The following is a 24,241-nucleotide window of genomic DNA, read 5'->3' on the forward strand; positions in this document are numbered from 1 at the left end:
AAAAAAAAAAAAAAAAAAAAAAAAAGAAAGAATGATTGGTAAAAGTTCAGATAGTAGAATATTAAAAATTCTTTACTCATTCAAATATATAGCATAAATCAAGGTTATTAATAGTAAAAAAATTGATTATAGATCTCTATTACATAGCTATTCCCGAACTCTTTGGTCTCAGGACCTCTTACTAATCTCAAAAATTATTAGTACCCTAAAGACTCTTTTCCTTTAATATGGGTTTATATATATTGATAGTTACTATATTAAAAACTAAAACTGAAAATTTTTAAATTTTTTATAATAATATTTAACCTGTTACATATTACAACTTTTATTTTATTTTTAAAATTTTTTTAGAGACAGGGTCTCACTCTATTGCCCAAGCTGGAATGGAGTGATGTGATCATGGCTCACTGTAGCCTTGACTTTCTGGCCTCTAAGTGATCTTCTTACCTAAGCCTCCCAGTAGCTGGGACTACAGGCACATGCCACCATGCCTGAAGAATTTTTTTTTATTTTAATTTTTTGTAGAGATGGGGTCTTGCTATGTTGCACAGGCTGTTCTTAAACTACTGGCCTTAAGTGATCGTCCTTCTTCAGCCTCGCAAAGTGCTGCGATATAGGCATGAGCCACCATGCCTGCGCTAAAAGTTGTATATTTACATTTAGGTCTGTGATACATTATGAGTTACATTTTGTATAAAGTATGAGATTTAGACAGTGGTTCTGTTTTTTACATATGGAAATACAATTGTTTCATCATTAGTTGTTGAAAAGACTATCTTTTCTGTATTGAATTGCCTTTGCATCTTTGTTAAATATCATTTGGCCCAGAATAGACGAATCTATAGTGACAGAAAGATTTAGTGATTGCCAGAGGCTGAGAGAAGAAGGGGATAGGAAGTGACTGCTGATGGGCATGGGGTTTTGTTTTGGGATGGTGAAAATGTTCTAGGATTAGATAGTGGTAATGCTTATACAACCTTACGAGTATATTACAAAACGCTGAATTGTATTCTTTAAAATGGCCACCTTTATGGTATGTGCATTATATCTAAATTTTAAAAAGAGCTTAAAAAATGAATTGGCCATATCTGTATGTGTCTATTTCTGGAGACTTAAAAAATCTTTTTATGTATAAATTCTTTTTTTTTTAAGTTTTATTTTCGGTTCAAAGGGTACATGTATAGATTTGTTTCATGGGTAAATATGTGTCTCAGTGGTTTGGTGTACAGATTATTTTGTCACCCAGGTAACAAACATAGTACCTGATAGGTAGTTTTTTGATCCTGACCCACTTTCCACCCTCCATCCTCAGTGGACTTTTTATTCTGTTTTGTGTGTTTATATGTCTATCCCTTTGCAGATAGCTCACTGATTTGATTACTCTGGCTTTATACAGTAATTCTTAAAATTGTATAGTCTGTTTCCTCCAATTTTATTTTTTTATAAAGATTTTGGGTATTTTTTGCTTATCCACATAGATTTTAGAGTCAGCTTATTTATATGAAACATTCTGCTTAGATTTCAACTGGAATTGTGTTAAAATAGACAGTGTGAACTTTGTTTTAGTTGCCCTTTATCAGGTTTAGAAAATTTTCTTGTTTTCCTAGTTTGCTGAGAGTTTATATCATGAATGAATATTGAATTTTGTCAAATGCTTCTCCTGTATCAAATGATAGGTCATGTGGTTTTCTTTTTAGACTATTAATCCGATGTACTACATGAATTGATTTTTGAATATTGAGTCAGCCTGGCATCCCCAGGATAAACCATCCTGGATTGTGGTGTATTATTCATTGTATATGTTGCTGGATTCAGTTGATACTATTTTGTGAGGGATTTTCATGTCTATGTTTATAAGGAATATGGGTCTGTTATTTTTTGTTTTCTTTTTGAGACAGGTCTCACTCTGTTGCCCAGCTTGGAGTGCAGTGACGGGATCTTGGCTTACCGCAACCTCGACCTCCTTGGGCTCAGGTGATCTTCCCACTTTAGCCTCCTGAGTAGCTGGGGCTACAGGTGTATACCACTATCTCCAGCTAATTTTTTGTATTTTTTATAGAAATGGGGTTTCACCATATTGCCTAGGCTGATCTCAAACTCCTGGGCTCAAGCAGTCTACCTGCCTTTGCCCCCCATGGTGCTAGGATTACAGACGTGAGCCACCTTGCTCAGCCTTTGACTGGTTTTAATATCAGGTTAATGCTGGACTCATAAAATGAGTTGGGAAGGGGTTTTTCCTCTTCTTTTTCTGGGAAATAGTGTATAAAATTTGTTTCACTAAAAAAAAATGTTTAGTAGAATTTGCCATTGGGAAAAAAACCTAGGCCTGAATTAGTCCATTCCCACACTGCTAATAAAGACTTACCTGAGACTGAGTAATTTATGAAGAAAAAGGGGTTTAATGGACTCACAGTTCCACATAGCTGGGGAGGCCTCACAATCATAGTGAAAGGCAAAGGAGGAACAAATGCACGCCTTACATGGCAGCAGGCAAGAGAGCATGTGCAAGGGGAGCTGCCTTTTATAAAACCATCAGATCTTGTGAGACTCACTATGACAAGAACAGTATCATGGGGGTAACCACCCCCGTGATTCAGTTACCTCCCACTAGGTTCCTCCCATGACATGTGGGGATTATGGGGACTACAATTCAAGATGAGATTTGGGTGGGTACACAGCCAAATCATATCATGCTCATATTTTTTAGTAGGTTTATTAAGGAGGTCCCTTTCATCTTGGGTGAATTGTGGTAGTTTGTGGTTTTTGGTGGTTATCAGCTGTTCACTTTCTGTGTATAATGTTGTTCATTATATTTCCTTATTATGTATTTATGTCTGTGGAGTCTATAGTGATAACTTTTTCATTCATAATATTGATTATTTGTGTATTCTTTTTTCCTAGTTTTCCTAAAAGCTTATAAATTATATTGATCTTTATAAAGAGTTTGCTTTTGGTTTCACTGATTTTTTTTTTCCCCATGGCTTTTCTGGTTTTAATTTCATTATTATTATTTTACCTTTTGGTTCTTTCCTCTGCTTGTTTTGAGTTTAGTTTGTTTTTGTTTTTGTTTTCCCTAGGTGGAAACTTATATTTTTAATTAGAAACTTTCTTGCTTATTCTCAATTTAAAAATTATTTTAGTATTACATATATATTTTAAGAACAAGGTCTCTGTCATCCAGGCTGGAGTGCAATGGAGTGAGCATAGCTCATTGCAGCCTCAACCTTCTGTGCTTAAATGATCTTCCCGCCCCAGCCTCTTTAGTAGCTAGGACTATAGGCGCCCATCACACACAGTTAAGTTTTTTTTAAAAAAAATTTGTAGTAATAGGATCTTGATAGGTTGCCCAGGCTGGCATTGAACTCCTGGCCTCAAATTTTCCTGCATTGGCCTCCCAAAGTGTTGGGATTACAGGCCTAAGCCACTGTACCTGGCCTCATTTTTAATATAAGCTTTTAGTGCTGTAGGTTTTCCTCTAATCATTGCTTTAGCTGCATACCATATGTTCTATTTTACTTTTTGTTCAATTCAGAGATTTTCTAATTTGCCTGGGGACTTTGTCTTTCACCATAGCTTATTTAGAACAGGCATTGGCAAACATTTTTTTTTTTCTTTCTTTCCTTTTTCTCTTTGGGTTCCAGAGATTCTCCTGCCTCAGCCTCCTTGGTAGCTGGGATTATAGGCACATGCCACCATGCCTGGCTAATTTTTGTATTTTTAGTAGAGACAGGGTTTCACCATGTTGGCTAAGCTGGTCTTGAACTCCTGACCTCAGGAGATCTGCCAGCCTCAGCCTCTGAAAGTGTTGGAATTACAGGCGTGAACCACTGTGCCCAGCCTCTTTTTTTTTGGTGAGGGGCAGGGTCTTACTTTGTCATCCAGACTAGAGTGCAGTCTTGCAATCACAGCTCAGTGCAGCCTTAACTTCCTGGCTCAAGTGATCCTCCCACCTCAGCCTTCTGAGTAACTGCGACCACAGGTGTGTGCCACACACCTGGCTAATTTTTATAATTTTTGTAGAGACAGGGTCTTGCCATGTTGCCCAGGCTGGTCTCGAACTCCTGAGCTCAAGTGAACTGCCTGCCTCAGACTCCCAAGGTGCTGGGATTACAGGTGTGAGCCCTCATGCCCAGCCAAACATTTTATTAAAGGTTTAAATAATAAATATGTTAGGCCTGAGTGCAATGCCATCTGAGTTGCAGTTATTTAACTCGGCAGTGTAAAATCAGCCATACACAACACATGAATGAATGAGCCATGGCTTAGTTCCAATGAAGTGTTATTTACATAAAATCAGGCAGCTTGCCCTGTTCTTATTGTTTAATTTCCAAGTGTTTGTAGAGTTTCTGGTTATCTTACTGTTATTGATGTCTAGCTTAATACCATTAAGCTAGAACATACTTGCTTGTTATCAGAGAACATAGTATGTATGATTTCATTTCTTTTAAATTTGTTAAAATTTGTTTTGTGACCTGGGTTATTATATGGTTTCTTGGTGTATGTTCCATGTGAGTTGAATGTGTATTCTGCTTTTGTTGGGTGGAGTGTTCTATAAATGTCAGTTCCAGTTGTTTGATGGTTGTGTTTAAATTTGCTGACATCACCTGGCTGTCTTATAATTAACTTTAATTCTGTCACTGATTGCTTCAAGTTATGCAGATTCCCCAGATTACAGGGCTCAGACCCACAAAGCTGCCTTCACTTCAAACTGTAGTCGCAAGCCACTCAAATTTTTCCTGGTTGAGTATTGGGCCTTCCTGCAATCCCCCTTGGTTCAATAATGTGCTTAGAATGACTCACAGAGTTCACGAAAGTGCTGTTCTTAAAATTACCGTTTTATTATAAAGGATACAAATGAACAGTCAGTTGAAGAGGTCTATGTGGCAAATCTGTAAAGATCCCAAGCACAGGAGCGTCTATCCTAGTGGAGTCAGGGTACACTATCCTCTTGGTACATCAGTATGTTCACCAACCAGGAAGCTCCCTGAGCCTTGTTCAGAGAGTTTTTCTTAATTTTTTTTTTAAAACTTCTTTTTATCCAGCTGAATTTAAGATTTACAGTTTTTAATATCCAGAGTTGAGGGCTGGGCACAGTGGCTTACACCTATAATCCCAGCACTTCGGGAGACTGAGGTGGGAGGATTGCTTGAGTCTAGGAGTTTGAGACCAGCCTTGGGCATCTTACCCAGACCCTGTCTCTACAAAAAGTAAAAGGAGCTGGGTATGGTGGCACGTGCGTATAGTCTAGCTACTTGAGAAGCTGAGATGGGAGGACTGCTTGAGCCGGGAGTTTGAGGCTGCAATGAGCTATGACTGCACCACTGTACTCTAGCCTGGGCGACAGTGAGACCCCATCTCTTTAAAAAAAAAAAAAAAAAAAAGAACTTATTACATAGGCATGATTGATTAAATCATTGGCCATGTGATTGAACTCAATCACTAGTCCTTCTCTTTTTGGAAGTTGAGAGGTGGAGATTAAAGTTCTAGTCAAGTAGTCATATGTTGTCAGGTGACAGCCCCTATCCTGAAGCTTGGAGTCATTTCATTAGCATAACAGGCATTTATATAACTCAGGAAATTCCAAGCACTGCCAGGAATTTGGAGATGAATATCAATTTTCTGACACCAAAATGTAAGATAGGAAAAGTAAATTCTTCTTACTACTGTATTCTGTACTTCTGGGAAATGACAGAGAAGTGCAATTTGCTAGAATGGCTCTCAGAACTCAGGAAAACACTTTAATTATGCTTACTGATTTTTATATAATAAGGATATAATAGAGTATACAGATGAACAGCCAGATGAAGAGATACATAGGGCAAGGTCTGGAAGGATCCTCAGAGCAGGAGTTTCTTTCCTCATGAAGTTAGGATACACTACCCTCACAACATATGGATATGTTTATTAGTCTCCAAAACTTGTCCTTTTGTGTTTTTAATGGAGGCTTCATTAAGGCTTGATTGATTAAACCGTTAGCCGCTGGTGATCTACTCAACCTTCAGCATTTCTCTCCTCCCCAGAGCTTGTGAGTGGGGCTGAAAGTTCCAGCCCTCTAATCACAGGGATGGTTCCCTTGGCAACCAGCCCTCTATCTTTAAAGATTTCCTAAAGTTACCTCATTAACAAAAACCCAGATGTGATTGAAAGGGGCTTGTTATGAATAACACAATCAACTCCTATCATCTTTTATCTATCTGGAGCTATTTCAGGAACCAAAGGCAAAAACCAAATATTATACCAAAAGATGTTCCTATCACCCCAATCACCAGAAATTACAAGGACTTTGTGAGCTCTGAACTAGAACCAGGGACAAAGACCAAATATTTATATTTCTTGTTACTAATATATGTCACAATATCACAACCAAATGTATTTTCAAATTATACCATAATGGTACTGTTTTTGCTTCTGTATTCTTGCCAATTTTCTGTCTAGTTCTTTCTCTTTTTTTATGAGATGGAGTCTCTCTCTGTCTCCCAGGCTGGAGTGCAATGGCCCAATCTCAGCTCACTGCAACCTCCGCCTTCTGGGTTCAGGTGATTCTCCTGCCTCAGCCTCCTGAGTAGCTAGGATTACAGGTACCTGCCACTATGCCCAGCTAATTTTTCTATTTTTTTTGTAGAGACAGGGTTTTACCATGTTAGGTAGGCTGGTCTTGAACTGCTGACCTCAGGTGATCTGCCCACCTTGGCCTCCCAAAGTGCTGGGATTGTAGGCATGAGCCACTGCGCCCAGCCTGTCTAGTTATTTCTTTGGGACAGGAGTGAAGTCTTCAGTTACAACTATGGATTTGTCTACTCCAGTTATAACCACGGATTTGTCTGTTTCTCTTTTCAGTTCGTTAATTTTTATTTTATGTATTTTGATGGTCTTTTTAAGGTACATACACGTTTATAATTTTTTAATGCATTGGCTCTTCCATGGCTCTGTATCTCTTTTTATCTCTAGTGATTTTCTTTGCCCTGATGTCAACATTGTCAGATATTATAATAAATATTCCAGCTTTCCTTTTCTTAGTATTTGCATGGTATACTTTTTTCCCATCCCTTTTAACCTACAGAGTAATAGTATTATTATTATTTTCAGTGATATTAGTATATTCACATTTACCTACATATTATTTTTGAAGTGAGTTTCTTATAGAATCATATTTATCCTGCTAATCCCTGTCTTTTCAGTGGCATGTTTAGGCCATTTATACTTAAGGTAATTACAGGTAAGTTTGGATTCAGGTCAACCATTCTATTATTTGTTTTACGTTTGTCTCTTTAGTTTTGTTCATCTGTTTCTTTTGCCTGCTTTTAGATTATCTTAACATGTTTTGGTATTCCACTTTATTTAATTTTTTTTTTTTTTGCTTTTCCTGATATCTCTTGGTATAGTTTTTAAAGTGCTTGCTATAGGGCTTTTAGTATATCTACTTTTTATAGTCTGCTTAGAATTATTACATTAAATATTAAATGTTATATAAATGTTATATAATATGAATATTACATTATCTGAAATAATGCAGAAACATAACTGCCATTATAAGAGTCCCTTTACCATTCTATTTTATTTTTTTTTTTGGAGTAGTCTTATGAGTTATATCTGTTTACATTGGAAATCCCTTCAGATAGTTTTAACTCCTTTAACTTTTAACTTGCAAACATGTTTTTGAGAACTCAAGAGGAGAAAATCAAGCTCTTAGGCTTACCTGGATTTCTATTGCTCTTCCTCCATTACTATTATTCCAGATTTTCCTCTGTTATAGTTTCCTCTTCTCAGAAAAACTTTGTCAATTCTTTAAGAGCAGATCTGCTGATAGCACATAGTCTTAATTCTCCTTTATCTGAGAATGTCCTTATCTCTGAAAGATATTTTCTCTGGATATAGAATTCTGGGTTGATAGCTCCATACTTTCAGTATTTTAAATATATGCTTTTATTTCTTGCTGGTCTTTATGGTTTCTGATGAGAAATCCACAGTCAGTTAAATCATTGTTATCCCATAAGTAATGTGTTATTTTTTTCTAGTTATTATTATTATTGTTATCTTTTTAGACGGAGTCATCTCACTCTGTTCTCCAGGCTGGAGTTCAGTGGCATGATCGTGGCTCACTGCAACCTCTACCTCCTGGGTCCGAGTAACTCTCCTTCCTCTGCCTCCCGAGTAGCTGATATTACAGACATGCGCCACCATGCCTGGCTAATTTTTTTGCGTGTGTGTTTGTTTTAAGTAGAGTTGGGGTTTCACCATGTTGGCGGGGCTGGTCTTAAACTCCTGACCTCAGCCAGGTGATCCACCTGCCTTGGCCTCCCAAAGTGCTGGGGTTATAGGCATGAGCCATCGTGCCGAGCTGTTCTGTAGTTATTTTTAAACATTTTTCTTTCTGTTTAATTTTCAGCAGTTTGCTTATGACATGTTTAAGGGTTAAGTTTTTTGTGTGTGCATGTGTGCTTATTGTATTCAGTCAGCTTTCTCAATCTGTTGTTTTATTTCCTTCACAAAATCTGTGAAATTTTAGCCATTTTTTTCTGTCCTAAACTGTTACCTTTTCTTTTATGACTCTAATGACACAAATATTAGATTTTTTGGTATTGTACCTCTAGTCCCTGGGGTCTATATTCATTTATAAAAATCTTTTATCTTCAGATTGGGTAGCTTCTATACATTTATCTTCCAGTTTACTGACTCTTTACTCTGACACTGCCATTTTTCTGTTGACTCTATCCAGTGAAATTTTAAAATTTCAGTTACTGTTTTTCTCAATTCTAAATTTTTTTTTTTTTTTTTTGAAGTAGGCTGGAGTGCAGTGGCACAATCTCGGCTCACTGCAACCTCCACCTCCCAGGTTCAAGCAATTCTGCTGCCTCAGCCTCCTGAGTAGCTGGGACTACTGGTCCCCACCACCGTGCCTGGCTAATTTTTGTACTTTTAGTAGCGACGGGGTTTCACCATATTGGCCAGGCTGGCCTTAAACTCCTGACCTTGTGATCTGCCCGCCTTGACCTCCGAAAGTGCTGGGACTACCGACGTGAGTCACAGTGCCCAGCCTAAAGTTTTAATTTCTTTCTTTATGTCTCATATTTCTTTACTGAGACTTTATATCTTTTTATTCGTTTCTAGGGTGTTCACCTTTATTTCTTGGAGCATGTTTGCCCAATAAGTCTTAAATTTGTGTCATCATGGCACTTGGATCTATCTGTTGATTGTTCTTTTATATGCAAATTGAGATATTCTCGGTTCTTTGTACACTTGGTAATTTTGGATTATATGCTCACATTAAAAGTATTTTTTTTTTTAATTTGAGTCTTATTTAAATTCTGTGGAGAATGTTGATTTTTTTTTTTTTTTTTTTTTTTGAGGCAGCCTTGCTCTGTCGCCCAGGCTGGAGTGCAGTGGTGCCATCTTGGCTCACTACAACCTCCACCTCCCAGGTTCAAGTGATTCTCCTGCCCCAACCTCCCAAGTAGCTGGAATTACAGGTGCCCACCACCATGCCCAGCTAATTTTTTGTATTTTAGTATTTTTCATAGTGATAGAGTTTCCCTGTCTTAGCCAAGATGGTCTCGATACCCTGACCTTGTGATCCGCCTGCCTCAGCCTCCCAAAGTGCTAGGATTACAGGGGTGAGCCACTGCACCCGACTAATATCTTTTGTTTTAACCACACAGTTGTGTTTAGGTTGGAGATTCTGGCTAGCCTTTCATGTTTTTTGGTTTTTATATTAGTTCAGTTATTAAAGTCTTTGCAATATTGACATCTGTCCCAGGTGTATATTACTAGCTGGCCAGTCAGACCTGGATTTTGGCCCAAACCTTAGTTCAGTACCCAGAGTCAGTGGTATGCTGTTTATTGTCAGATCTTTTAGTGATGTTATGATTGATCAGTGAGTCTAGGTGGTATTAGTCCCATCTATTCATTATAAAGTTCTTTATCAATCACCCTTTCATCTAAGAGTTTTAGCAGCCATTGATATTCATTGCCTTGATTCTTTCATTAGATGCAGCAAGATGGTGAATTTTTAATTTAATTAAACTATTTGGTTTCCTTGAAATACAGTTAATAGGTGGACGAGGTGGCTCATGCCTGTAATTCCAGGACTTTGGGAGGCCAAGGCAGGCAGATCACCTCAGGTTGGTGGTTTGAGACCAGCCTGACCAACATGGAGAAACCCCATCACTATTAAAAATACAAAATTAGCCAGATGTGGTGGCACATGCCTCTAATCCAGCTACTCAGGGGGCTGAGGCAGGAGAATCGTTTGTACCTGGGAGGTGGAGGTTGTGGTAAGCCAAAATGGCACCATTGCAATCCTGCCTGGGCAGCAAGAGTGAAACTCTGTCTCAGAAAAAGAAAGAAAGAAAGAAATATAGTTACTATAGGAAAGATAGGATAAATGCTTGATTTATTTTCCTTTTTTTTTTTTTTTTTTTTTGCAGTCCAAGTTTTGCTGTTGCTCTCCAGGCTGGAGTGCAGTGGTGCAATCTCAGCTCACTGCAACATCCGCTTTCCAGGTTCAAGTGATTCTCCTGCCTCAGCCTCCCAGGTAGCTGGGATTACAGGCATGAGCCACCTTGCTCGGCTAATTTTGTATTTCCAGTATAAATGTGGTTTGTCCATGTTGGTCAGGCTGATCTCGAACTCCCGACCTCAGCCTCCCAAAGTGTTGGGATTACGGGCGTGAGCCACTGCGCTTGTCCTTATTTTCCTTTTACTTACATTCAGAGTAAAGAACTGGTGCCCTAGCAATCTTTTATAATGTCTAATGAGGCTTCTCTGGGTAATTTATAGATTTTTATATATTTGATATGTTTCAATTCATTTCAGTCTTTATTTATTTATTTATTTTTGAGATGAAGTCTCACTGTGTTGCCCAGGCTGGAGTACAGTGAAATGATCTCAGCTCACTGCTGCAAACTCGGCCTCTTGGGTTAAGCAATTCCCCTGCCTCAGCCTCCCGAGTAGCTGGGACTACAAGCACGCGTCACCATGCCTGACTAATTTTTGTATTTTTAGTAGAGACGGAATTTTGCCATGTTGCCCAGGCTGGTCTCAAACTCCTGTCCTCAGGTGATCCACCCACCTTGACCTTCCCAAAGCACTGGGATTACAGGCGTGAGTCACCACATGTGGTGATCAGTCATTCTTTTTAGTGTTCAGATTTTCCCACCTTAAGCCAGTGTTAGCCCCTTCCAGTTGGCTTCTGTGTTCTTTCGACTTAAAAAGGTGGATTCACCTTCTGTGAAGATAATGAAGCTTAAACTTAAGATTCTCTATTTGCATGGGCAATTGGTCATATAATTTTGTAAAATTTCCAAGAGTAAGATTTTTAAGAGGGTAAACAGGTGGGTACTTAATAAAAGCTTCGGGTTCCACAAAACCTGTATCTGCCCCTAGTCTTTGGTATAGTCCTGCTTTTGAGCAACTGCAGGATTCTAGGCTGATTTTTTACAGTACCTCTCTCAGTCTTAGCAGTTTCTCCAAATGGTTCTTTTTCAGAGGTAAATGGCATTTTGAATCCTCAACCTTGAAACTAGGGGTGCTTAATTCTGCTGGTTTGCACTGCTTCTAGGACTTTTCAGTCGTCAGTTATGAAATATGTATTTAAATAAATATATGTTTTCTTAATTGTAAGATGTCATGATTTTTACCTGACTTCTTTCATATTTGTATATCTTCATGTTGACATTTTGATTACTAATGACTTAATATAATTACTTATTTGCTGTGTCCTGCAGTATACCTATAATAGTTGTGAAATATCAGTATTGATATTACTTCCAACAGTAAGCCTACTGAATGCAGTTTTAAGATTTCTTTGTGGTTCTTTTGTTCCTTAAGATCTAACTAATGATGGACAATCACAATACTGTATTTTAAAGTCACTTGAAGTAATTATTTTCTGTTTCTTTTCATTTTTTTTTTTTTTTGAGACAAGGTCTCACTCTGTCACCCAGGCTGGAGTGCAGTGCCGCTGTCTCAACACACTGCAACCTCTGCCTCCCAGGTTCAAGCTATTCTCATGCCTCAGCCTCTTGAGTAGCTGGGATTACAGGCTTGCACCACCACACCTGGCTAATTTTTGTATTTTTGGTAGAGACAGGGTTTCGCCATGTTGGCCAGGCTGTTCTTGAACTCCTTATCTCAGGTGATCTGTTCACCTTGGCCTCCGAAAGTGTTGGGATTACAGGTGTGAGCCACTGCACTTGGCCTAATTTTTATATTTTTAGTAGAAACAGGGTCTTGCCATTTTGCCTAGGCTGCTCTCGAACTTCTGACCTCAAGAGATCCTTCTGTCTCAGCCTCCCAAAGTGCTGGGATTGCAAGTGTGAGCCACCATGCCCAGCTGAAGTAATTATTTTCTATGTGACTATGACACAAACTCAGTATGCAATAGGTTATTTTTAAAAGTTTTTTTTTTTTTATTTTAAAAGGTTTTTGGGGAACAGATTGCAGTGGGTTATTGATTTCAGTTTGCTCTGAATTTTTAGAGATTGTCTTTTATTCATTTTTAGTGTTTTTTGAAAACTTTGTTTTTTGTCTTGAACATGCCATCATTCATTTTCTGAACAAAATGCTCAATTTATTGTATAACATACAAAGGGCAGCTGTAATTGTAGGATGTAATTTCTCTGAATGGAAACAAAGTACTGGACCAGGTACAGTGGTTCATGCTTATTATCCCATTACTTTGGGATGCTGAGTTGGGAGGATCACTTGAGGCCAGGAGTCTGAGACCAGCCTGGGCAAGATAGTGAGACCCTGTCTATTGAAAACAAATAGAGTTATCCAGGTGTGGTAGTGCACGCCTGTAATACCAGCTCCTTGGGAGGCTGAGATGGGAAGATTGCTTGAGCCCATGAGTTCAAGGATATAGTGAGCTGTGATTGCACCACTGCGCTCCAACCTGGGTGACAGAATTAGACTTTGTTTCAAAAGAAAAAGGAAAAGAAACTGGTGGTCTTAAATAGGATTTGAGGAATTATGGAGTTCAGGGATTGGTGAAGTAGAAGTATTTAGGAATTGACTGACCTTTTATTATGTAAATGTGGTTATGAATTGTGGCTATTACTGACTGGTTGACTTTCTGAAGTGATATCACTCATTCGAAGCTACCTTTGATGGTTTTAACACCACCTCTGATGATTACTTGTTGTTACGGTCCTTTCTGGAATTTGGAGTTAAGAACATTTTTTATCATATGTAAAACATTTATGTGGTTCCAGAATCAAAACCATATCACAAGATGCATTCACAGAAGTCTGGCTTTCTTCCTTATCCCTTCCATCCTTTTTTTCTTTGAGACAGGATCTTGTCCTGTCACCCAGGCTGGAGTGCAGTGGCACCTTCACGGCTCACTGCAACCTCAACCTTCCATGCTCAAGCGATCCTCCCTGCTCAGACTCCGTAGTAGCTGGGACTACAAGTATGTGCAGCCACATCTGGCTAATTTTAAAATTTGTTGTAGAGACAAGATCTCCCTATGTTGACGAGGCTGATCTCAAACTCCTGTGCTCAAGCAGTCCTCTCACCTCAGCCTCCTAAGACGCTGGGATTATAGGTGTGAGCTACCATGCCTGGCTTTTTTTTGCTTTCTGTTGAGTAAAGGTTGGTAAACAGTCTGGAGGCCAAATTTGACCCACTTTTTTTTTTTTGTAAATAAGATTTTGTTGGAGCACAGCCATACTCATTCATTTATATAATTATGTATGGCTTTCGTGCTGCAGTGGCAGAATAGAGTAGCTATGACAGAGTATACAGTATGTGGACTAGAAACTATTTACTCTTCAGACCTGTATTGAAAAATTTGCTGAATCCTGCTATAAAGAATCATTTTTATTAAGTTTTAGCTTATCCTTTTTTTTCCTTTTTAAAAACAAAAACAGATACTTAAATATACTCAACATTTATCTCCTTTCTATATAACGTATAGTATACTATAAACCCTGTCTCGCTTTTTTTCACTAAATAGACAATATATCTTGAAAATCGCTCTGTATCAGTATCTTTCTCATTCCTGGACAGGTTACAGTTTTCATCTCCTTTAGGCCATATTTTTCTGCTGTATTTTCATTTTCTACAGGTATGCTGTTCATCTTATTAGTATCCTCTTTTTCTTACAATGCCATTGAATCAGGTTTGGTCAGTATCCCTTTGTTAATATTTATTTCCTATGGATTTTATGTGCTTTTTGTAACATTAAAATATTATTAGCTCTAATGATGTTAAGCTCTAAGTTACAAACTATAAGCTGTTGTAAATTAGGTACTATGTCCTTTTCTTCAGCAGTATATTGTACTCAGGATACCGGTCTGTTTAGTTCAAGTGCCATTGCCATCATGCTTGCCCTATAGTCTAACAATCTCAGTTATTATAAATAATATCTGTGTTTTAACAGTGTCTTCGTGATGCCTAACTAGTTCATTTGGCATGTGTAATGGAAAGATACATGGTTTTAAAAATATGCGTTAAACATTTCTGGGTCTTTTTCCTCTTCGACCCAATGAAGTAGACTAATTAGTGTACAATATTAGTAGTGCTTCCTCATGTTGGAGTGTTATTTGTGTTGATTAGTTAACCCTAATATACAGCTACTATTTTTTTGTTTTAGGTTAAATGGAAACCACTTTGGGGAACTGGATGTCCGTGTAGCTGTTCTACCATATCAGTGTATTGCAATGAGCGGGGGAGGAGAGCAGCCGGATATCCTGAGTATTGGAATCCTAGTGAAAGAAAGATGGAAAGTGGTGAGTGTGTATCTCAGAATGTATGTGTGTGTATGTGTGTATACATACTGGGGGAGTAATTTTTGGTTTTCTGATATAGCATTTTATTAGGAAATATTATATATATATTACTTAGATGCCTAAAGCAGTTCAGTTATTTTTCTATGATTAAATTGATTATACCCTAAGTCTTACTCTTGCTTCATATGGTACTAAATGTTTTTAACTTCTAATAGCTAATATTAAGATACATAAAAGCATACTTAGGGAAAGAACAGATTAAAAAAATACAGTGTTTGAAAGTACAGTGAACTGCTGTGTTTTTTTTTAATTAAGGAAAATTGAAGGCATACGTAAAAAATAGAGACTTACATAACGAACCTCTGTGTACTTACGACCCAACTTAAATAGTCATCAGTGTATGGTTAATCTTGTTTCATCTCTCTCCCAGAATATTTTGAATCGATCTTTAACCTTAGCATTTCTTCTGTGTATACCTCAGTATGTATCTCTAAAAAATAAGGACTTACTTTTAAAAGCATAATCATAATACCATTATCATACCTTAAAAGTAATAATTTTTTCCCTGCTGACTCCTCCCCAAGGTTGTATATCATTTTGTCTGTGTTAGCATGTAGTATTTTTAGCTACTTTCTACTGTTATAAAATACTGTAGTAGTACTAAAAAAAAAAAGTAATCATTTCTTAATATCACCAAATATAGTTTTAGTTTTCATGTTCTCCTGATTGTAAAGTATTTTGAACAGCCTGAATCAAGATCCAAATAAAATCTGGATGTTGTAATTAGTTGCCATCACTTAAGTTTCTTTTCATTTCTAGGTTCTTTCCTCTTTATTACTTTTTTTTCCTTACAATTTATTTACTGAAGAAATTAGGCAATTTGTAGAATTTCCCATGGTTTGAATTTTGCTATTTGCTTCCATTTGGTGTTAACATGTTTCTCTGTCTTGTGTATTTCATGTAAATTGGTAATTATATCTAGAGACTTGATTATATCTGACTTTAGGTTTGTTTTTGAGATGGGGACATCTTTTTTTCTCAAATGTTATTGTGAGCCTTCACTAGGAGGCATATAATATCTTATTGTCCATCTGTCTGTCTGTTTTGTGGTGTTAACATTATTGATGATCATTGCCTAGCTTTATTAATTAGGGATTGGAAATTGGTGACGTCCTGTAATTCATGAATATAGTTGAAGTGTATCTATAAGGACAAGTTTTTTTTTTTTTTTTTTTTTTTTGAGACGGAGTTTCACTCTTGCTACCCAGGCTGCAGTGCAATGGCGCAATCTCGGCTCACCGCAACCTCCGCCTCCTGGGTTCAGGCAGTTCTCCTGCCTCAACCTCCTGAGTAGCTGGGATTACAGGCACGCGCCACCATGCCCAGCTAATGTTTTGTATTTTTAGTAGAAATGGGGTTTCACCATGTTGACCAGGATGGTCTCAATCTCTTGACCTCGTGATCCACCCGCCTCGGCCTCCCAAAGTACTGGGATTACAGGCTTAAGCTACCGCACCCGGCAGGAGGACAAGTTTTTTTTTAATCATCACTTATTTGCTTATCCTGAGGTACAATTTGATTGGGAAAACAAGATAGGTACTTCCTTCTTTTTCTTAATTTACCAGTTTTCAAAACAATGAATTGGTTTCCTGCCATTCTCCAAAACTGATCAATTAGATTTGTTTTACAGTATAGTTAAGAATTCATGGATTTAAACAAATATGGTGTGTTTCCGTCTATGGTAGTTTTCCTCATAAATGTTTAAGTTGTCTTATTTGACTAAGGGAATACGCTTCATGTTGTCTTCTGAGTTCTTTTCACAGGATCCTAATACTCTTTCAGTGGCTTTCTTTCCCTAGACCTAGAATCTGTCATTTCTCTAACACTTACTTGTTTCTTAAAGGAACTATTTTTGTTTTAGATATATTTAAGTATTTTTTGAATGCTATGCAGTCCACATTTTTTTTCCATTAGTAGGTTTCACAAAGCTATTTTAGGGGTTCCCTTAGTCTGTGAACAGATTGGAAAAAGAAAACCCTTTAGAAATATAATTTTTATTTTTTATTTGTATAGTACAATGTGTTTTACTATTAGGTAAGTCAGTAGGCTTTGAAAATTTACTTGACCAAATATAAGAAAACTATGTCATCATCATGGACTGGTGCAGGAAGAATCCAGCAGCTGCTAATCTTTTATGTAAGTCAGACATGAGTGTTGCTTTGGTGCGAGCACTATACTAAGCACTTTGTTAGAGTGTTTTGTTCTCCAATGGACATATCAAAAGGTGACAAATGAAATTCTTAATTGGCATGGTTCGCTTGTCCTGGTAATTAGAACTAATGTTTCTGTGGAACTTATCTTCAAAATTTGGGAGGGGATAGTAGCATTTTTAGTTAAAAAAAAAAAAGTATAAGCTCATTGTTACGGATAGTGTTTTAGTTGTTTATTGTTATGTAAAAAACTACATAAAAATTTAGAGGTTTAAAAGAATCATTTTATTTTGCTCACAATTTTGTGCATTAGAAATTTGGGAAGAGTTTGCCTGGATGATTTGTCTCATAGCAATGTGGCACTAACAGGATTGTTTCAGTTAGAGGATCCATTTATAAATGGTTTTTTCACTCACTTGTCTGGTACCTTGGGGTTTCTTAGCTGTTCACCCCCAACCCCCAACCCCTGACCTGGTAGCTCGTTTTCTAGGGCATCTCCACGTGGCTGTGGCTTCTCAGGATTGTCCCAGTCTTTCTTTCTTTCTTTCTTTCTTTTTTTTTTTTTTGAGACGGTGTCTCACTCTGCCGAACAGGCTGGAGTGCAGTGGCACGATCTCAGCTCAATGCAGCCTCCGCCTCCCAGGTTCAAGGGACTTTCCTGCCTCAGCCTTCCAAGTAGCTGGGATTACAGGCATGCACCTTCATGCCGGCTAATTTTTGTATTTTTAGTAGAGGACGGGGTTTTGCCATGTTGGCCAGGCTGGTCTCAAATTCCTGACCTCAGGTGATCCACCCACCTCGGTTTCCCAAAGTGCTAGGATTACAGCTGTAAGCCATTGTGCCCTGCCAGATGGTCTCATTTCTTACATGGTGGCTAGCTTTTAAGAGACAGGAAATGGAATCTACCAGGCTGGGTAAAGGCTATTCTCAGAACTGGCACAGTATCACTTTGCCCTATTCTGTTGATTCAAGCAGTTAAGGGGAAAAGGGTCTGTACCTCTTGATGGGGGAGTAGCAAGGTCACATTGTCTTCATCAGTGTGAAAGGTTTTCTTCACATTGAAGAAGAGCAAGGATGGATGATATTGTTGTGCCTATCTTTGGAAAAGACAATCTGCCATAGGCCTTACTTCTAGTCTTCCTCTAATCTATGTACCCCCATCATAGTAAACTGCCTCATAAACCTTGATAATTTCTTAGGGCTTTGTCAGGCCATTTAAAAAAATGCTCTATTAATGTTTAAATGGCATTATAGGAATAGAAATAGACTAAGGAGCAAAAACATTTACTTCTGCCTAGATTCTTTATTTTGTCATTTGGTAAGGTTTTTTGTGAGGTTTATAAAACATGAAGCTACCTCTACCAATTCATAGTTAGAAAGGAATCTCTTCGGTACTGTATATGAGTTTTTAAAGCTACACTAGGCTTTGTGTAATGGACAAAATATGAAAAATCATAAGTATCAATCAGGGCCCATGAGGGAACAACTTAATTAACTGAATGCTTCTGGAACTTTCTTTTCTTGAGACAGTCTCGCTCTGTTGCCCAGGCTGGAGAGCAATGGCATAATCTCAGTTCCCTGCAACCTCCACCTCCCAGGTTCAAATGATTCTCCTGCCTCAGCCTCCTGAGTAGCTGGGATTACAGGTGCGCGCCACCACTCCTGGCTAATTTTTGTCCTTTTAGTAGAGACGGGATTTCACCATGTTGGTCAGGCTGGGCTAAAACTACTGACCCTGTGATCCGCCTGCCTTGGTCCCCAAAAGGGCTTGGATTACAGGCATGAGCCACCGTGCCCAGCCTGCTTCTGGAGCTTTTTAAAAATCTTGAACTCATCCTGTAGTTTCACTGTAGTATTCCTTTCTCATCACAAATAAATAAAGAAAGATAGACCGGATGCAGTGGCTCATGCCTGGAATCCCAGTGCTTTGGAAGGCTGAGGCGGGTGGATCACCTGAGGTCAGAAGTTTGAGACTAGCCTGTCTAACGTGGTGAAACCCCATCTCTACTAAAAATACAAAAATTAGCTGAGTGTGGTGGTGCACACCTATAATCCCAGCTACTGGGAAGGCTGAGGCAGGAGAATCACTTGAACCCTGGAGGTGCAGGCTCCAGTGAGCCAAGATTGTGCCACTGCACTCCATTCCTGTTGACAGTGTGAGACTACCAACTCAAAAAATTAAAAAAGAAAGAATATAAAGAAGGATTATAGCTCACATGTGCAAAAATAAATATAGGATTATATTTATATAGTTATCATTTTGCCAAATGCTATGGGGGACACAAAGAAATAGAACAAGTGGCCATCTCTTTGAAGAAACTTAGTTTCTCTGTAGCAGGATAGGACATTGACAATGGAAAGTTAAGCAACATGGCAGGTTTAAAACAAGGTATTTCATGGACAGGTCTTTAATTTAAAAAATACAAGGTAATAATACAAGTGATATCTGAGGTATGGCCTGGCAAAATAATTAATTGCATAATTAAACAAATAATTACTGTAGAAGTTCAGAAGATAAAGAAATTAACCTAGATGTAGTATTCATTGACGATCAAGTGGAGAAAGAGGTAGAACATGGAGCTGGGGCTTCTTGAGCTGGTTAGGATTTAGGACCCTGTGCCTATGATGACTTTCCACATTAAATCACATCCTGGTGTTTGATATTGTGAGAAGGAGACAACCTAGTTTCAGGAAATGTAAAAAAAATTGTGTCTCTAGGTTGAAGTGTCTACCCCCACAACCCAGCTTTCAGAGCCCTACAGGTGCAGTTGCCACTGACTCTTCAGAACTTGCTTATGATCCTCAGACCAGCATCCTGATATTCCCCAGTTAAGCTAACATATTTTATCAGAGAGAATAGTGCTTAATGAACTTGCTTAAATTGATTTTTTAACCCATATTTGAATAAATAGATGACTAGTGAACTTTGGAATAGTTTAGTACTAGAGTTCTCAGCCTGCTCTGTGGACCCTGTTAGGTGCCTCAGAGAGAAGGGTAAGTGGTGGTGAAAAAGCTGGGTGGTGGCTTCCTCCCCGCTGCACCCCGAGTATACATTTACCAGATTGGTTCTAGATAAGACTTCAATTGGCAAAAGGATTTTGTAGTGTTTTTGTTGTTGCTTGTTTGTTTAGAGATGGACTCTGTCACCCAGGATGGAATGCAGTGGCTGGATCTCAGCTCACTACAGCCTCTGCCTGCTGGGTTCAAGCGATTCTCCTGCCTCAGCCTCCTGAGTAGCTGCGATTACAGGCATGTGCCACCATGCCTGGCTAATTTCTGTATTTTTTAGTAGAGACAGGATTTCACCGTGTTGGCCAGGCTGGGCTCGAACTCCTGACCTCAAGTGAGCCGCCTGCCTCAGCCTCCCAAAGTGCTAGGATTATAGGCGTGAGCCACAGCCAGGATTTCATAGTTTAAAAAGTCTTCCTTAAAATTAAAATAAAATTAAAAATTCCTACAAATGCCACTCAACCAGATTTGTTATTTTAATTTCAAGTGATTATTTCAAATATTGTATTTTTGGTGACATTTCTGATGATGGCTATCAACCAAATTTAAAATTGTTTGTGGGTGAAATAATTTCATTACTTTTTTTGTGGATAAACCTGTACGGAAAGGTTTTGATGTTATTTTCAGGCATATGTTTTCTTCTTGGCATATACATAGTTAATTTAACAATATTGAAATATTTTATCATAAAACATTGTAAAATTATACAGTATTTTCTAAATATGAGATGAATTGCATTCAAGTTAGAATCTTCTAGTAATTTTGAGTGTGTGTGTTCTTATTTTCTGTGCAGTTGAGAAAGATTGGGGGTGGGGGCTTTGGAGAAATTTACGATGCCTTGGACATGCTCACCAGGGAAAATGTTGCACTGAAGGTAGAATCAGCTCAACAACCAAAACAAGTTCTGAAAATGGAAGTTGCTGTTTTGAAAAAGCTGCAAGGTAAGCTCTTTGTAGAATATACAATTTATGATTTGTGTGATAATTCATAATTTATTTGTATCTTTCTGAACCTTAATTACATTCTTTAAGTACTAATTAAATGTGCTGGTCTCAGCCAGGTCTAAATTTTTCTCTTGGAAATTTTATAACTAGTTAGTAGTAGTAGAAATGTGTAATTACCTAGAATAATTGGGCCTTGGGAGTTCCTTTTCATGGAGTGAGGATGAGAGTGTGAATTAGCAGAATTTTTACTGCTTTAGAAAGTATTGCCGTAAGTCTGCTATTTGCCTTTCTTTTTTAAACAACCAATCACAAATACCTCTGAGTTGTCTCTGCTCAGGTCTCTTGATGTTAAAAACGCTTTAATCACAGTAAGGAAAGCTGCTTTCAAACCACATTGCAGGATGGTTTAAAAATAATACTGTTGATTATGTGTTGATTCATATTAACTTCAGTTTTAGAGAAAAACTCTAGCCCTGTCATCATTTTTGAAGTCCATTTTACTGCTCCGGCCCCCCCTTTTTTTTTATTACGAGAATGAATAATTTTTTTCTGACATAAATCCAAGTAGTATAAAACCCTGAATACATTGTTAGTTTGTGTTCACTTTTGTATTCTCAGCTTAATGACATACTATCTGATATTACTGTTATTTAAATGTTTGATCTGAAACACAATTAAATATGGTTGATCATTTTCCTTTGCCCTAAGCATTCCAGTTATCCAAGTTTCTCTACCAGTTGGCTCATTTGATTAGAGAATGATGCCAGTAAAATTATAGATCTGTTTTATGGTCATTTTTAGCTCAGACTTAGCTTCTCTACAACATGATAAATCAGGAAAACAGTGGATGGATTAGCAATCATTGTAAATACTACAAAAATAAATAATTGGAGAAGAAAGAATAGGTAAAAGGATGACTCTCTTTTTCTGAGCTTTTCTGTTTTCTCCCCATTTCTCTTGAGTTGTTTTCAACTTAGTGGTGTAGAGGCTACAAACAGGTACAGCCAGAGCTACATCTTCCTGGGTTGCACAGATCCCAGGATACCTGTTTTACTCTAAGCCAAGCCCATGAAGGGTATGTCAGCATCAGCTTGGCGTGGATAGTGCAACTTCCCCTTTCTCCTACTTGGCCCCAAGGAAATGCTTCCAGGTGTGGCAGGATACAGCTTTGCCGCCCCTTTAGGAGGTTCTCCTGCTGATTTTGACTGTGGTTTACTCAAGATTCTATGTGATAAAGCTTGAAGATCAGTTTGGTACCTTTTATGAATGAATTAGAGACCCTTGGATGCTAGCTCTCTCCTTTTCTTGTATTTTATTTTTCATGTTTTTAACTAAAATATTTTTCCTATCTGCTTATAACTACATGACATCTCATTCATAAGAACCCTTTACTTTTCAAAAATAAATTGATTGTTAATCTTCTGGTCCCTATTTCAGTGAGGCAGTCCTTGACTCTCTTCTCTTGGCTTCTTAACTTATGCATTCTGCTTACTTATTCCTCACGCTTCATTTTGTTGAGGGTACTTTGTAATCTGTAGCATTCCGGTAACATTTTTATGGAGCTGAGCTGCTCTTGCTGTCATATTGGCATAGTGACTTCTTACTGAATGATCCCAATGAAAAGGCTGTGCATGTAAGGAAAAGGTATTTAACCTGAGGCTAACCCTTTGTAGGATTAGTTGATTTTTTTTTTTTTTTTTGAGATAGAGTCTCATTCTGTCACCAGGTGCCAGGCTGGAGTGCAGTGGTGTGATTTCGGCTCACTGCAACCTCTGCCTCCTGGGTTCAAGCAATTCTCCTGCCTCAGCCTCCCAAGTAGCTACAGGCGTGCACCACCACACCCAGCTAATTTTTGTACTTTAGTGGAGATGGGGTTTCACTATGTTGGCCAGGATGGTCTCGATCTCTTGACCTCGTGATCCACCCGCCTCGGCCTCCCAAAGTGCTGGAATTAACAGGCGTGAGCCACCTCGCACTGCTAGGATTAGTTGATTTTTAAATTGATGTTTAACTTTTTTTTTTTTGAGATGGAGTCTTGCTCTATCGCCCAGGCTGTAGGGCAGTGGCATGATCTTGGCTCATGGCATCCTCTGCCACCCGGGTTCAAGAGATTCTCCTGCCTCAGTCTCCTAAGTAGCTGGGACTACAGGTGGGTGCCACCATGCCCAGCTGATATTTTGTGTTTTTAGTAGAGATGGGATTTCACCATGTTAGCCAGGCTGGTAACTCCAGACCTCAGACAATCTGCCTATCTTGGCTTCCTAAAGTACTGGGGTTATAGGCATGAGCCATCACGCCTGGCCAAGACTCTTGAGTTTTACTTAGTTTTTACAAATGTATTTGAATGTTTTAGCTACTTATAAACTAAATTATTTATAAGCCTATTAGGTAGTATTTCTATACCTATTATTATTATTATTGTAATCTAAAGTGTTTCTAATAAGTAGAGCCATAAAACTTATTAAGCCTATCCTTTTATTGTTCAGAGATACATCTCTGTGTAAACATTTATGTGTGTCTCTTTCCCCTCTCCATTTGTAGCTGTACTATCTTCATCCTTTGTTTTTCAGTTTATTTGCTTTGAAACTGTTCATAGGTGGTAATTGCCATTCTAATCTTAGATTCTTTTTTCTTCCAGTTTAAATGAGTGTTTTATAATGATATCTTACCTATCTTCACTTCTGTGTTTTTTTTAATCAAAAAAAAATTTTTTTTTTCTCAATTTTCACTATCTCTTGTGCTGTATCTCAACACACCAGTTCTATTTCCACGCTCTCTAGTCTGTTCCATTGACCTGTGTGTTTGGCCCTTCACCAGCATGACACTGTCTTGATTAATGTAGCGTTTTATACATTAACTTTGTCTTCTGCAACCTTGCCACAATCTCTTATTAGTTCCAGGAGTTTTATTGTTGATTCTTTCAGATTTTACATGGACAATCATGATTTTCTACACAGACATCTCAAACAAAGATGGTTTTATTTTTGTTTTCCTATTCAGCATACTTGGTTTTATTTATTTATTTATTTATTTATTTTATTTTTTAACAGTGTCTCACTCTGTTGTCCAAGCTGGGCTGCAGTGGCGTGATTGCAGCCTCAGCCCCCAGGCTCAAGCAGTTCTTCCACCTCAGCCTCTTGGAGCTCAAACAATTCTCCCACCTCAGTGCCCAGAACTATAGATATGTGCTACCATACTCAGCTAGCTTTTGTATTTTTGGTAGAGATGAGGTTTTGCCATGTTGCCCAAGCAAGTCTTCACCTCCTGTACTCAAGCGATCTGCCTACCTGGGCCTCCCAAAGTGCTGGGATTACAGACATAAGCCACTGTGCCTAGCCCCAGTCAG

At 38.2% G+C, this 24,241-nt stretch overlaps 1 protein-coding gene across 4 annotated transcripts in view; it reads left to right on the forward strand.

Moving 5' to 3' along the window:
- The window catches only part of TTBK2 (tau tubulin kinase 2), a 171,867-nt gene that overhangs the window by 22,958 nt on the left and 124,668 nt on the right, over positions 1-24,241 (forward strand). For 2 of the 4 annotated variants that reach the window (XM_032297734.1, XM_032297735.1), the window contains exons 2-3: positions 14,597-14,732; positions 20,745-20,892. In XM_032297734.1, coding sequence (XP_032153625.1) covers positions 14,664-14,732; positions 20,745-20,892 — 217 coding nt within the window. In that variant the 5' untranslated portion in view covers positions 14,597-14,663. Of the gene's footprint in view, positions 1-14,596; positions 14,733-20,744; positions 20,893-24,241 lie in introns of those variants that run through there. The other 2 variants (XM_032297736.1, XM_032297738.1) reach the window with 2 other exon arrangements.

The sequence above is a fragment of the Sapajus apella genome, unplaced genomic scaffold, assembly GCF_009761245.1.
Source record: "Sapajus apella isolate SASKATOON/1434 unplaced genomic scaffold, GSC_monkey_1.0 scaffold37, whole genome shotgun sequence".
Lineage (NCBI taxonomy): Eukaryota > Metazoa > Chordata > Mammalia > Primates > Cebidae > Sapajus > Sapajus apella.